At 31.0% G+C, this 13,183-nt stretch overlaps 2 protein-coding genes across 3 annotated transcripts; one reads left to right on the top strand and one right to left on the bottom strand.

The window, feature by feature from the left end:
• The first annotated feature begins 63 nt into the window (after window positions 1–63).
• On the top strand, window positions 64–11,574 carry Nasp (Nuclear autoantigenic sperm protein). 2 transcript variants are annotated; one of them, XM_085486716.1, is made up of 4 exons: window positions 64–249; window positions 7,199–7,446; window positions 8,764–9,405; window positions 9,545–11,574. In XM_085486716.1, exons 3-4 carry the CDS (start codon window positions 8,764–8,766, stop codon window positions 10,196–10,198), a joined length of 1,296 nt encoding a protein of 431 aa, XP_085342842.1. In that variant the 5' UTR covers window positions 64–249; window positions 7,199–7,446; the 3' UTR covers window positions 10,199–11,574. The 2 variants fall into 2 exon arrangements, with proteins under 2 accessions (XP_085342842.1, XP_085342841.1); XM_085486715.1 differs by lacking the exon at window positions 7,199–7,446.
• LOC114942220 (uncharacterized) lies at window positions 1,015–7,526 on the bottom strand. The gene is made up of 5 exons (XM_029317544.2): window positions 7,294–7,526; window positions 6,440–6,664; window positions 4,327–4,434; window positions 3,963–4,100; window positions 1,015–3,643 (listed from the first exon to the last, which is right to left on the bottom strand). The coding sequence occupies exons 1-5, from the start codon at window positions 7,370–7,372 to the stop codon at window positions 3,384–3,386; spliced, it is 810 nt and encodes a 269-aa protein (XP_029173377.2). The 5' UTR covers window positions 7,373–7,526; the 3' UTR covers window positions 1,015–3,383.
• Window positions 11,575–13,183: the final 1,609 nt, after the last annotated feature.

Here is a 13,183-nt window from a genome sequence, read left to right as displayed (position 1 = left end):
CTCGCTGCGCCGATGACGTCACGCGGCGCCGCTGTCAAACTCCGCGAGCCGAGCTGGCCGTCTTCGAGTGTGTCACTTGTCGATGCCCGTGCGCCGAGTCCTCCGTAAAATTTGCCCGCGTGCCGGTTACGCAGTTTCGCGCGTGCATAACGGAAAATCGTGCATTCCTCGTCTGCAGCCACACGGATTTGTGAGCTCGAGAGGGTCGCGTGTGAAGAAACGTTTTCGTGTTCGCGAGACAAACCAGAGGTACGTATGCACGTCCTAATGTCACTTTGTCGTCTCGCATCTATATGTGATATGCGATATCGAATACGCCAGCGTTTTTATATATTTTATATTTTTTATATTTTTTCGAGAGATTTTGCGATTTTTTTTGTGCGGGGGGAATACTAATGAGTAGGGAGGAAAGGAGAGAAGGAGATATATATGTGCACATTTTTCTTCTCGAATAATATAATTTACGATGCGCTGCTCGAGTGTCGATATAATAAATAGCTTAAAAAAAAAAAGAAAGTACAGTTACACCTTCTGCACTTAAAATGAAGGAAGCAGCATGTGATGGAGAAATAGAAAAGACGCAGAAAATGAATATTATGGGAAAGTGTAGAAGAGGCAATAACAATAAAATATTGATTCTTGTGCAGATAGATTTTTTGTTTATTTGGACGAGATTTAATGTTAATATTGCACTTTTTTTAGTAAAATACAAATTTTATCATTAAACTCGTTTGATGCTGAATATTTGTACTAAAAATAACAACCAGCCATTGAATGCTCTTTTTAAGGTTAAGTTAATTAGTATATATTGGCACAAAATCATCATGTTATTCTTTAATTTTTTATTACAAATCATAATTTATTCGAGTAAATTTATTACAAAAGTATGTCGATTTTCATAACAATATTACAAACTTTCAAGTTATAAAAATAATGTCTACGTTAATGTGATTAGAATATCAAGATTGAGGATCATTTTGATAAGTCACAAGGGCAATTAAGTTATCAATAGTGTTTTGCAACATATATTTTATTAATATAGATAAAATTATTAATTTGATGTTTTGTTGATGGAAAAACTGATTACATTGGGAATGTGATGAATTATACAGTTAGAAAGTTTGTTATAAGCAATTTTGCTAATAAATTGATCATCGATTATGTTAATCAGAGATTGCTCCAAGTAGGTTTCCAAAATTTAGAAAAAGAAATGAAGTTCTTTGCAAGGTATATATTTGCTTAACAGAAAATATTTTATTAATCATAAATATGAAAAATTAAACTATACTTTGGATATCATTATATGTGCTAAAATCTTAGAGGAAAAAAAATCTTAGTAAAGTTGAATATAAAGACCAAACAGAACAAACTGTAGTGGTTTTCAGTTAGGGTTCATTATTGTTTTCTTTATTGTGCTCTTATCATTTTCAATATAACAAACAACAAGGATTGCATTAAAAAATATGGCAATCAAGAATGCATTGTTAGAAAAACATGGTGTTTTCCTTATAAGCGCATACAATGTATGGAATCTTCTTAAGTTTTAATGGACGAAGTGCAACTCCCTTCATGCAGGATACATGCACAATTATTTCATCTAATCACTATAACAAGTAGTAGCAAAAACAAGCTCTTCTTTGCCGCGTGAAAAAATTTATGCTGTACGCAAGTTGAGATTGAGTTTAAAATGTGACATCAAATCTGATATCTCAGAATGTATAGAGATTATAGGAAAAGATATTTATTGAGAAAGTTATAATTTTCAAGAAGAGAATATTTGACATGTATATTATTTTGCTTCATTCTGAGAGAGATTAATGTCACATTTTATACACATACTTCATTCTGTATATGACTAATATATTTTACTACGCTATGCTTTACAAATACGCTTTACATATGCTTATCATTCTAACTGTAAGGCGTTTGTATTACATTATAGGCAACTATATATCAGAGTATCATTATATTGTATATATTCTTATCATTAGACAATATTTTATTTATTAATTCTTGAAATGTAATGCCATTGTTCTCATGGTATAAAAAGAGAAAGTATTATATTGTGCATAATGACAATCGTATCTTTATGAGATTAATTACGAAAATAATAATGGAAGAGGATGAAATTAATTATTTATGGTGAAAATGTGACTAAAAAAAATTTACAAATTATAATGATATTGAATATTAAATATTTATATCTTATATATAATAACAAATATTAAATATATATTATGTTTAATATCATATTATATTTAAATTATATTTAAATATACAGAATAACAAATATTTCTAAAAAGTGATTATAAAACTTGAAATAGAATGTAACAAGTTTCAAAAATTACGTTCTTTAATTTTTTGTGTAACGTTCATAGAAATATTAATTGCTATATCATTTTTATTATTTTTGGGACTAATTCCTGATTGTCCATCCATTGTGCATTTACAGAAATGTTGCTTGTCTTTTTACACCATGAGCATGTTGCATTTTGTTCGTTTTACTTCTCTTGTCTCTTGGATCCTCTAATGAGTTTGTTTAGTTACTTGTAATATATAAATAAATCGAATGGTAAAAAAAGATACACAGAAAATTGTGTGAAAATGGCATAATTATTTGCTGCAAAGCGTCAATCAAATTGGAATTATTAGATTAAATTATGTTTTTGAAGACGAGAATTGTATACACTAATGAAAGAGATTTTTTCTTTCTATAAAACTTATTATTCCTTCAATCGGAGTAACGAATATATTGCAAATGACAAATAATACAAAGTAGCAGCTATCGCCTTCGAGATGGTCATTTCTGAATACAACTTCTTCAAGAAGTATTATTTATAATCGTCCAACAGTCTGCGATCCTTTTTCAAAGTCTTTCTCAAATTTTCGATTCTTAGGCGCAAGACAACAAATTTTGAAAATTATGATATTTGGATAATTTTCAATATATTGTTAATAGGAGATAAATATTTATATATAGATTATTTATAAAGAAAACAGTTGAATAAAATTATTTATTCAACGTAAGATAACTATTATAAAAAATTCAAAGAATTGTTTACATAATTGATGTTTGAAAATTGCAGTGTGTGAAACTAATAAAATTCTTAACATGCTACGCCTCAACTTCACATATACATATGGCAAGATAAATTATTTTTAATTAAGTAATAAACTTTGTTTGAAAATTTATCTATGTGTGTTATAGAAAATCAAAATAAGTAGAACTTGAAAAATTTACAGAAAAGGAACAAATCTTTTGCACCACCGTGAGATACATGTCGATTAGAAAAATATCGAAATATTTCTGAAAGAATCGCAGAAGAGGGATCGAAATATCGTGGTTATCAGAAACGACCTTAGACCTCGAAGGCGTCCCACTGCTACGCGATCATGGCAGCGATCGGGCTGAAGCGCATGATCTTACTGAGGAGGATCCAGGCGACTGAAGCGAGGGCACAGAGGGTGACTCCTCCCCATCCCAGGTCCATGCTCCACGCGGTAGTAAACCTCCTGGCTTTGAGGACGCTACGAGGAACAGGCATGCCTATCACGCCGTCCTCGGGACCTCTGTCCACTACTGATTTAATTTCATGGTCCCTCTTGAAATGAATAATCGTCAGCGTGAACAACGCGAATGTTGCTGAAATGAAACCTAGTGATAATCCCATAGTTTAATCCCCGGTAGATAGTTTGATAATATTAAAAGTTCAGAAGCATATCTTATTTTTTTTAATCTAAAAATTTCAAATATAAAATATTAATATTTTTTAAAATATATAATTTATCTCTTCTTTGATGTTGTCTTTTGTCTAATAAAATATTTCTTTAATTATGTCGAAGTCAAAGTAATGTTAAGTGGTGGGTTTTGACAAAAGGAGAGTCTTGATAAAAAATGAAACAAAATTTGCTTGAAATCTTGATGCAGCATTAATCTATCGAAATTATGTAAACAATTATACCTGCGAGGAGGTACATTACTCCCGTCACGAGCACGGCTGATATCTGATGCCTGCACAGTCCGAAAAATCCTATAAGCGCGGCGCATCCTAGAATAATTAGGCACACTAAAGAGCACGAGATACTCAGATTCTGCATGCCTGAAACAGAATGTGAAGCTTGCGATAATTTTTTCTATTATTAATGTTATTTCTATATGTATTTCCCGATTGATTGCAGAAGAGGACTTCTGTATCAAAATGATTTTTGATACAGAATGCATGATCAATCATGTTAAAATAATCCATTATCATATGATAAGACACAAAGTCAATTGCATATTGCACTGTATGGTTCAATTTAATTTGTGGTTTAGTATTCACTTACGATTTTGCCAAGCTACGCGTACTTCTTCATGCGCTTCACTCGGTGTCAAGTAATTGATGCATCTTTCTTGCGGGAAGCCCACTTGACCTAATAGTTGTATTTCTTCCTCTAAAAGAATAAGCATATTTTGTTCTTATTTAAATATAATGGATACATTTTTGCTTATTGAGAATTGCTCATTTTCTTACAAGATAAAAAAAATTACTGCAAGGTAATTTTTTTACTTCCGATAAATTTGACATGAAAATTTATATAGCTTATAAATATTTGATAATTAAATTCATGGATAAAATATATTTAAATTTAAATATTTTTTATTTATTTATGTTAATATGTTTTATGTTATATTCTTCAAAAAATATGTAAAATTCTTCTGCGTTTATGCATTTATTCCAATGATGTTTTTATTGTTGGAAACAATTTTGAGATTCTTCAATAAAAATATCACTATGAGAAAATGTGTCAAAACCGTTTTTCTCTCCAGAGAAAATTCGTAATTATATTATCTTATATATTTTTTTAATTATCTATAATCTTATATATTTTTTAATTGGGAAAGTAAAAAAAATCATAGTGAAAAGAAACCATATTTATGTGTCGTTTCAAGCAAAAAGTTGAATTATGAAGAAGCTATATAAGACGGTGCCAGTGTCTTATGACATTTTTGACATTGTATTGTCATTAACACCTTGGCTGCGTGATATAAATGTTAGTTCATCGCGCAAGGGTGGTGTTAGACACTGTGCTTGGCGTGTTCAGGTACTATAAAGGTAATTTTCTGACAAAAATAACTAAATGAAACAATTAGACCTCCAAATTCTTCGAATAATATCTACAAGGTTACACATATTCGATTAAATGAAAGAAGATACATCGATTACATTCTTTTTATATCGTTGCCACTTTTTCCGCAATCGTGTCTAGATATTGATATACAGGATGTTCGAGATTTATCATGCCATATTTTATTTATTTTTAATCAATTTTAATGTATGGAATGCTTGCAACAATGTTCATTAATTTATATAGCATTTATGAATTTTTTTTTAAATAAAAATACATATTGATTTATAGTTTAAAATTTTAAGCAACTATAAAAACAAGTGAAAAATTTTGTCTTCTGAATAAATGCTTCATAGAAAGTTGCAAAAAGACAGTAAATTTGAATAAATTTAAATGTATAAAAACTCAATTAGCGTGTACATCAGTTATAAATTGTTTTTTTACGAAAAAGTATATTATTTAGAGAAATGTTCATTATGATTTTTTTTGAAGATTGACATTATCTATTATACTATTATCTATCACTATTAAGGACATTATTGCTACTAAGGAAAAAATTTATTAAAAATTATTAAAAAGAAATACATTTACATATAACAGAAATAAAAAAATTAATATTATTTTGTAGAAATGTGACAAGTATTCTTTGTTAGAATTTTATTAGAAGAAATGATGTTTATGTTGCACATATACGTGACTATATTTAGATGCTACCTTGACTCTGGCCGGAGATATCGAACCGCCGAATCACACAGTTTGAACAGCACATCCATACGATCGCGTGACCGTGAGATTCTCGTCTTTTCCGTAGACTTGAGCAAAACGACACAATCCTATTAACCTAGACCTAATCTTTGTCCGTTTGCCAATTCATACAATCGGTAATTCTATATTTGTCGACAAACGAAAAAAAAAAATATATATGAACGGTACCAATATGAGAATTTTAAATAAAAAAGATCAAAGAAAAATATAAAAATATATTTAATCGCGAATAATATTTTTCAGTAATTTGTTCATTATTTATTATTTCAAATATTTTTGACACAATAATGCAATAACAGCACTTACAAGTAATTAAAATCGTAGTCAGCACTGAAAACAACTATATAAGTCGTAGATTACTTTCATGAAATAAATAATAGAATAATGTGTACATTTTTTCATATGTCTAACAATAAGAGAGATAATTGATAAAAAAAGGAAAAATCTCAATCTCCATTTTTCGCATTTACTGTTCTTAAAAAATTATTAAAGGGGGATAAAATCATTCGTGAATAAATAAAATTGATTACAGAACATATAATTTTAGAATTGTAACAGCTTGTACCTGACAATGTAACACACATAATCCAAATTCCGCCGTGCATGGGGACCAAAAAGGACGAACTTTTGGTAATACGATTAGTTCGATGATAAACGGAAGACTTTAGCATTGCCACCTGACCGTCCAGATACCACGTGAGATTGACGTTTGTGTGAATTAGGATTTCTTTGTCCCAGCCGATCTCTTCCCAATGATCTGACATTATTGCACCGCATAGAAGCCCCGTCGCTGAGAAATGAAGAGAAAAATTAATTATTCGATCGGAGCAAAATCTTTTTCGTGTTGTTTCGTTCTTGAAAAATTTTTTTACAAAATTTTTTTCTAGATGAGACAAGTCAATTAAAATTAAAATTAATAATACACTTTAAAATTGTACAGTTTTTAAGTTTTTCTTTTCGTAAGTACATAATAAATCTTGTGCACCAGTCTGACATTTATTGCGAGAAAGAATTCTCGTTTGTAATAAATATACTTGATAGAATCTACGTAGTTTCACTATACGTTCACACATAATTATCATTAGCATTTATGCTACAAATTATGGAAGGATGAACGTGAATATTACGCAATTTAAAACCCAGATTTTTATTCTCACTGCACTTTTTTTCGTTAAATATTTTTTTAATAGAAAATATTTAATTATCGCTTCTTGGACGAAATGTCAAGCGATAAATGTCAAGAGAGATCGAGCTTCTTATAATTCCAATCAAGATATATGTAACTCATTTTTCTTCTATCACGAATTTCTGTTTAAATGTCCAGGACTTCATTCATTCTCGTAACGCATCCTAAGGGAGGATTTTTTAAGATGGACGTCAAGTTTCTTTTTTCGCGGAACGCGAGAGGTATCTCTTTACCTGCGAAGGTCAACACGAGGGTGGCGAAGAGGAAGACGAGGCGCGGACCGGGACCCCGGGGTACGCGGCTCGGTTCCATCTGTTCTCGGAGACCGGCGCCCAGGGCGACGCCTGCAAGCGTCGCTCGCGTCCCCCGACTCGTAACTGGCCGACGTACGCCCTTGGAACTCCTCGTTCTCCCTTTCTCTATCTCTCCCTCTGGACATCCTCGCGACGCGGACGCCCTCGTCTGGCTCGTCCCTCCGCGTCGAATCGACCGACGCGGAAAACCACCCTCGTCCGTTCTTTCCCACCCCCATGGATATCACCCGCCTTATCACCTACACGCCGACGTTTATGCGTCTTGCGAACAATCAAACTGAGATTTCTGTCTTGGTGAATCAATTCAAGAGAAAGAGAGAGAGAGAGAGAAAATTGCTTTATTTAGATATTATTATTGTGGATTATTATGCGCATGGTTTTTATTAATTAAATTTGTAGATAAATGAATTTAAATTCTCGAATTGCTCATTCAGATTATATTCTTTTTTAAGGTAGGATCCTTTGTTAATAAAGAATTCGTCTCATTTGTTTCTTTGAGGGTGAGGACGGAGAGGCAGAAGAGAAAAGACTCTTAGAATTATTCAGTTAAAGTATTAATAAATATGTTGACGCTGAAACTCCTGTAAATATGTTGAAAAAAATATTACTCTAATTTTTTTGCTAAGAAAAAAAGTTATAGCAAAAACTATGACTTTGATCAGATATTTTGCAGAAATGTCAATGTCTACTTCAATAAGGACTTAATACCGCCCATTTATAGCGTTTATATATGCTTATGTCAACAACAGTGTTTGCTGTTATGTAAATAAAATTATATGTATAGATGATTATCTAGATGAAATTTGGGCGTCAACTTATTTTTATATAGATAATAAAAATATGTATTATCCGCATCTTAAATGAAAGGTGTTATCTTCAGCTAGAAATGATCTAGAATAATGTTCAGAGATAATTTGGTTTACAGTCATAGAACATAAAAATACTTAATTTGCAAAATTTAAGCAGTAAGCGATAAAAATTTATAAATAAAAGTATATGAATATATTTTTATATTCCTTTTATAATTTTGTTATAACTGTGTTTACATAATTTTAAAAATAATATTATCTGGAAGTTATCTAGATGAATCGCCATATAATTTTATCTAAATATATTTAAAACAAAATCATCTTTATTTTATCTAAGATGAATTTACGTATCATCTTCAGCTAATTTTAAAATCATCTAATTGTAAGTACAACATTGAAGAACAATGTTCTCTCACTGATCGCCAATTGGCTTGACCTATACGACTTTGTTCGTGCATCGTTGGGATGCGAATTTCTCGCTTGTTGCGATTCTCAAACATACAAGTGCTAATTCTTTGTGTATGTATATATATATATATATATATATATATATATATGAGGACTTTTCCGTCTTTCTTAGATGGCAGATCTGTCGGAAGAAGTACCGATCAAGGACGCCGCGACAGCGATCTCTCAGGGCAAACGCCATCTCCTGGTTCGCGATTACAATCGGGCGGTGGTCGTCCTAGCCCAGGCCTGCGAACTTCTTGCCCAGGAACACGGGGAGACGGGCGACGAGATGGGCGAGCTCTATCTGCTTTACGGACGAGCCCTTCTGGGTCTGGCGCGCGAGGAGGCTGGGGTTTTGGGAGATGGTGTGCCCGGCTCCGAGGAAGTTAGTCAGGACGAGCAGGCCGAAGAAGAGGAGGAGGAGAACGACGAGGGAACCGCAGAGAGCAGCAACAACGGCACGGAAAATAGTCCTTGCACGTCGAATGATAAAGAAGACAAGGATGACAAAGATGATAAATTAGAATCAACGGGGAATGAAGATTTAAAGGACACGAAGAGTGAGAAGGATGAAAAGACGGAGGAAGATAAAACAGTCGATATCAAAGTCGAGGAAAAAACACAAAGGGAGGAGACTCCTGGTTGTAGTCGAGATCCTGTGTACAATGGCGAAGCTTCTGGTAGTAATACGATTAAAGAGGAGGATGAGGACGGAGAGGCAGAAGAGGAAGATGTTGAGAAGGAAAATGAGGACGACGTGAATAATTTACAGGTGATTGATTTTTTAAATTGCAATATCGAATTTGCTATCTTTTCCCTCTGAATTTAAATAGCGAATTTAATATAATAAATTGGTAGTATTTAAATGTCGATACTGAATTGTGTTTAATGTTTAATTTTCTTTCTTTTAGATCGCTTGGGAAGTCTTGGAACTGGCAAAACTGGTACTGCTAAAACGCGGATCTACCGGCTGGAAATTGCTGGCTGAGGCATATCGTCTTTTGGGTGAGGTGGCGATGGAAGGTGGCAACCATGAGAGCGCATTGATTGACTTCAAAGCTTGCTTGAATCTGCTGGAAAAAATAACTCCGCGCGATCATCGTGCAATCGCCGAGATCCACTATCAGCTAGGATTGACTTATGCAATGGCAAATGATTTTGATGTGAGTGTCGAGCAATTCAACCAGGCGTCCGCACTGCTGGAGGCGAAGATTGTGCATCTGAAGACAGTGCAGGACGATCCACCTCGATCCGACGATCCCTTCTATACTATCGAAGGAGAAATCAAGGAACTACAGGAACTTCTTCCAGAAATTCAGGAGAAAATCGCGGATATCAAAGATATGAAAACAGAAGCTGATTTAATTAAGGAGATTAAAGAAGAGAGGCTGAATGGATGCTCTGCTAATGATGGTGAAGCGAGCGAAGCTTCCGGAAGTGGTAGTAATGCGTCTAAACCTGCTAGCGATATTTCGCATTTGGTAAGAAAAAAACGCAAGACAGAAGACGAAGAGGATATTGGTGCTGTTTGTAAGAAACCGTTGCAAGAAAAAGACGTAGCGTGAAAGGTGCGAGTATCTGATATTATGATGTTTAGAATAATCTGAACTCTAAAAACTAGAAAATGTTGATATTTTTCTCGATGATGTAGAGGAATAGTATTTGCTGATGTATAAAAAAATGGTTTTCTATAAAAAAAAAGACAATTTATCAACTAGTGAGAATTCATTTTCAATATAGATATCAATAGAAAATAATAGCCCAAGTATTCTAGAAATTGACGTACATTTAAAATTTTTATTATTTGAAATTGCCTTATGTGAGATGCAAATTAAATGAAACTTTTATAATTGTGCAGTCTTATATATAAATACAAATATCAATTTGTTTTTTATAATATAGAAATATTTACTGACGTCAAAAACAATATTCTTTGAAAAAATTGTTTTTGTGTTTAAAGATAAGATTTAATCATTTGTAATACAAATGATTGTCAGAATACGCCAAAAGTTAATATGCATATTTCTATTCATAAAGTTTCTTAAACCATTTTTATGATAATATATGGAATAAATAGAATTACTTTATGACTGAAGTTGATAGTAATAGTTGATAACAATAGTAGTATAAAGAATAAATTTAGTAACACTTTTTATCGTTTATTATATATGTGCGTACGTATGTGTGTGTATGAGTGTGTGCGTGTTTGTATGCGTATGTAATGAATTAACGTTCTTCATGATTTTTCATGTAAAAAAACTTATTTTCAAGTAAAGGTGTTTTATTATTTTTATTTTTTGCTTGGTTTAAAATATATTTTTTTAAATCGTTGATTTATACTCCAGCAAATACATTCATACATTAAAAACATACCTTTTGTATTTGGTTTTATGGAATGATTCGCCGAAATTAAAGCTGAGTTTGTGAAGAAATTATATATGCGTGTGAAGTTAACTTTTATTTTGAGAGCAGACTATTATGGAACTATTTGGAAAAGATTTTAATATAAAGTAATTCCGTTTTTTTGTTATGTTGATCTTATAGGTATTTCATTAATATCTAAAATTTTTGACTCAAAAATTTTTAAATTTGAGTAAATTAGTTCTATGAAATTTCCACATTAGAATAAAATTGGAAAAGATTATTATTTTTTACTTTGCATTGTATGATGATGCGATAAAAAAGATCTATAATAGCTCAAAGACAGAGAAAAAAAATGTGTTTCTTTATATCAGAATTTTTTAAATAATTTCATAATAGATCTCTAGTTTAAGATGTTGTATTTATTCTAGCTTATTGTAAGAATTGAAGTAGAACAGAACACACAGATCGACACGCAGTATCGTTTTTAATTATAGATATAAGAATACAATAGAGGAGTAAGAGATTGTTTGTGTACGAATATCATGAATAAATGTTGGAATAATACTTTTTATATATATATATGCATGTATCTTTATCATGATCTAATTTATTGATATAATAGTGTTATATATATACGTAAGAAACATTTAAATGAAATTACAGATTTTCTATCAATATCAATATAAATACATATCGATGACATTTTTATCGACAGTTTAAACGTTTACCATCTGTAGTTTCGACTTAAAATTTCTCTTCCTAGTTACAAAATTTGCCGACAAAACGTTAGTGTATGAACACAGATTAATAGACAGATCGCCAAAGGTCTGGATGAAGGAGAGACCAGCATTTCTCACTGATTTCAGCGCCATATCGTGGTAGTGGTCAATGCAGTAACTATTAATACGTTCCCAAGATAAGAGCGTCTCATGCTCATGAACTCGTCCGGCGGCATGTACGAGATTTATCTTTTCGTAGCGTTCGCGTATTTCGGAAAGGACAGAATTTTATGATGTTATAAATAAATAAATAAATAAAATATTAACCTGACCTATTATAATTATTTTTTAATAAATGTTTCATTATTATTATCATCTAAGTCTAAGTCGTTTAATTAATTTTTAGTTTTTTAATAATTAATTTAATTTATTCTAATCATTTTAATATGTGAAAAATACTAATACGTATACGTTTTATAATGAATTAATATATTTCGAGAGTCGAATTATATATTTTTAATAATATAAAAGTGTTCAAAAATTATATTTGACTTTTAATTTTAATTATTTTAGCAAAGAGTTCCGAAATCTCTTACACACATAATAGGGATTTTGTTCATCCATATAATTCGCAATTAAGTATATATGTTAATTATTAATTTTAATAAAATACAAAATTAAAATTAAAGGTCAAATATAATTTTTGAACATAAATATATTTAATTCGTTATAAAACGTATACCCGTGATAGTATTTTTCTCGTACAAAAATAATTAGAACAAATTAAATTACTCATAAAAAAATAAAAAAATAATTAAATAATTTATATTATATATGATAATAATAAAACATTTTATAAAAAAAACAGATTCAATAAATATAAGTATATATATAACATGTACTTATATTTATTGAATCTGTTTTTTAATAAAATGTTTTATAAGCTTAGAAAACTTGACTTTGACATAACTAGCAAATTTTATTTAATTATTTCACGACGGTTTGACGTAATAAAATGTTTTATTATTATTATATAAAATATAAGTTTAAATTCTTTAAGGGGTTATACCTACCTGCAAGGTCTGAAAAACACGTATTTTTGGGAATTTTTTTTTAAATATTTGAAGTGCTTTGGAAAGGAACATTTATGTTTTCAAATATATATATTTCAAAGATTATTTAGTATTTTTTTTATTGCAAAATGTTGATAAATAAAAAAGATATTCTTAATCTTCCAGAAGCAGTTTTTTGAAAAGCGTTTTGCGGTGACCACTCTAACTTTGAACTGGTTTACCAGAAATCAAAAAACCCGAGAAATTTAGTTAATATATAAGATTATCTAGTGCCCGATCGTTCATTTTTTTGAAAAATTAATTTGCGACAAAATGGCGGCTGTTCAAATTTGAAGGTATGATTTTGCTACCAAAAATTCGCTCGTTTTTTTATTATTAAAAAAAATACGCAACG

This window comes from Nylanderia fulva, unplaced genomic scaffold, assembly GCF_048542155.1.
Source record: "Nylanderia fulva isolate GAGA-0341 unplaced genomic scaffold, ASM4854215v1 Scaffold47, whole genome shotgun sequence".
In the NCBI taxonomy this organism is placed as follows: Eukaryota; Metazoa; Arthropoda; class Insecta; order Hymenoptera; family Formicidae; genus Nylanderia; species Nylanderia fulva.
The sequence above is the reverse complement of the archived record's forward strand: the minus strand, read 5'-3'. Positions and strand labels throughout refer to the sequence as shown.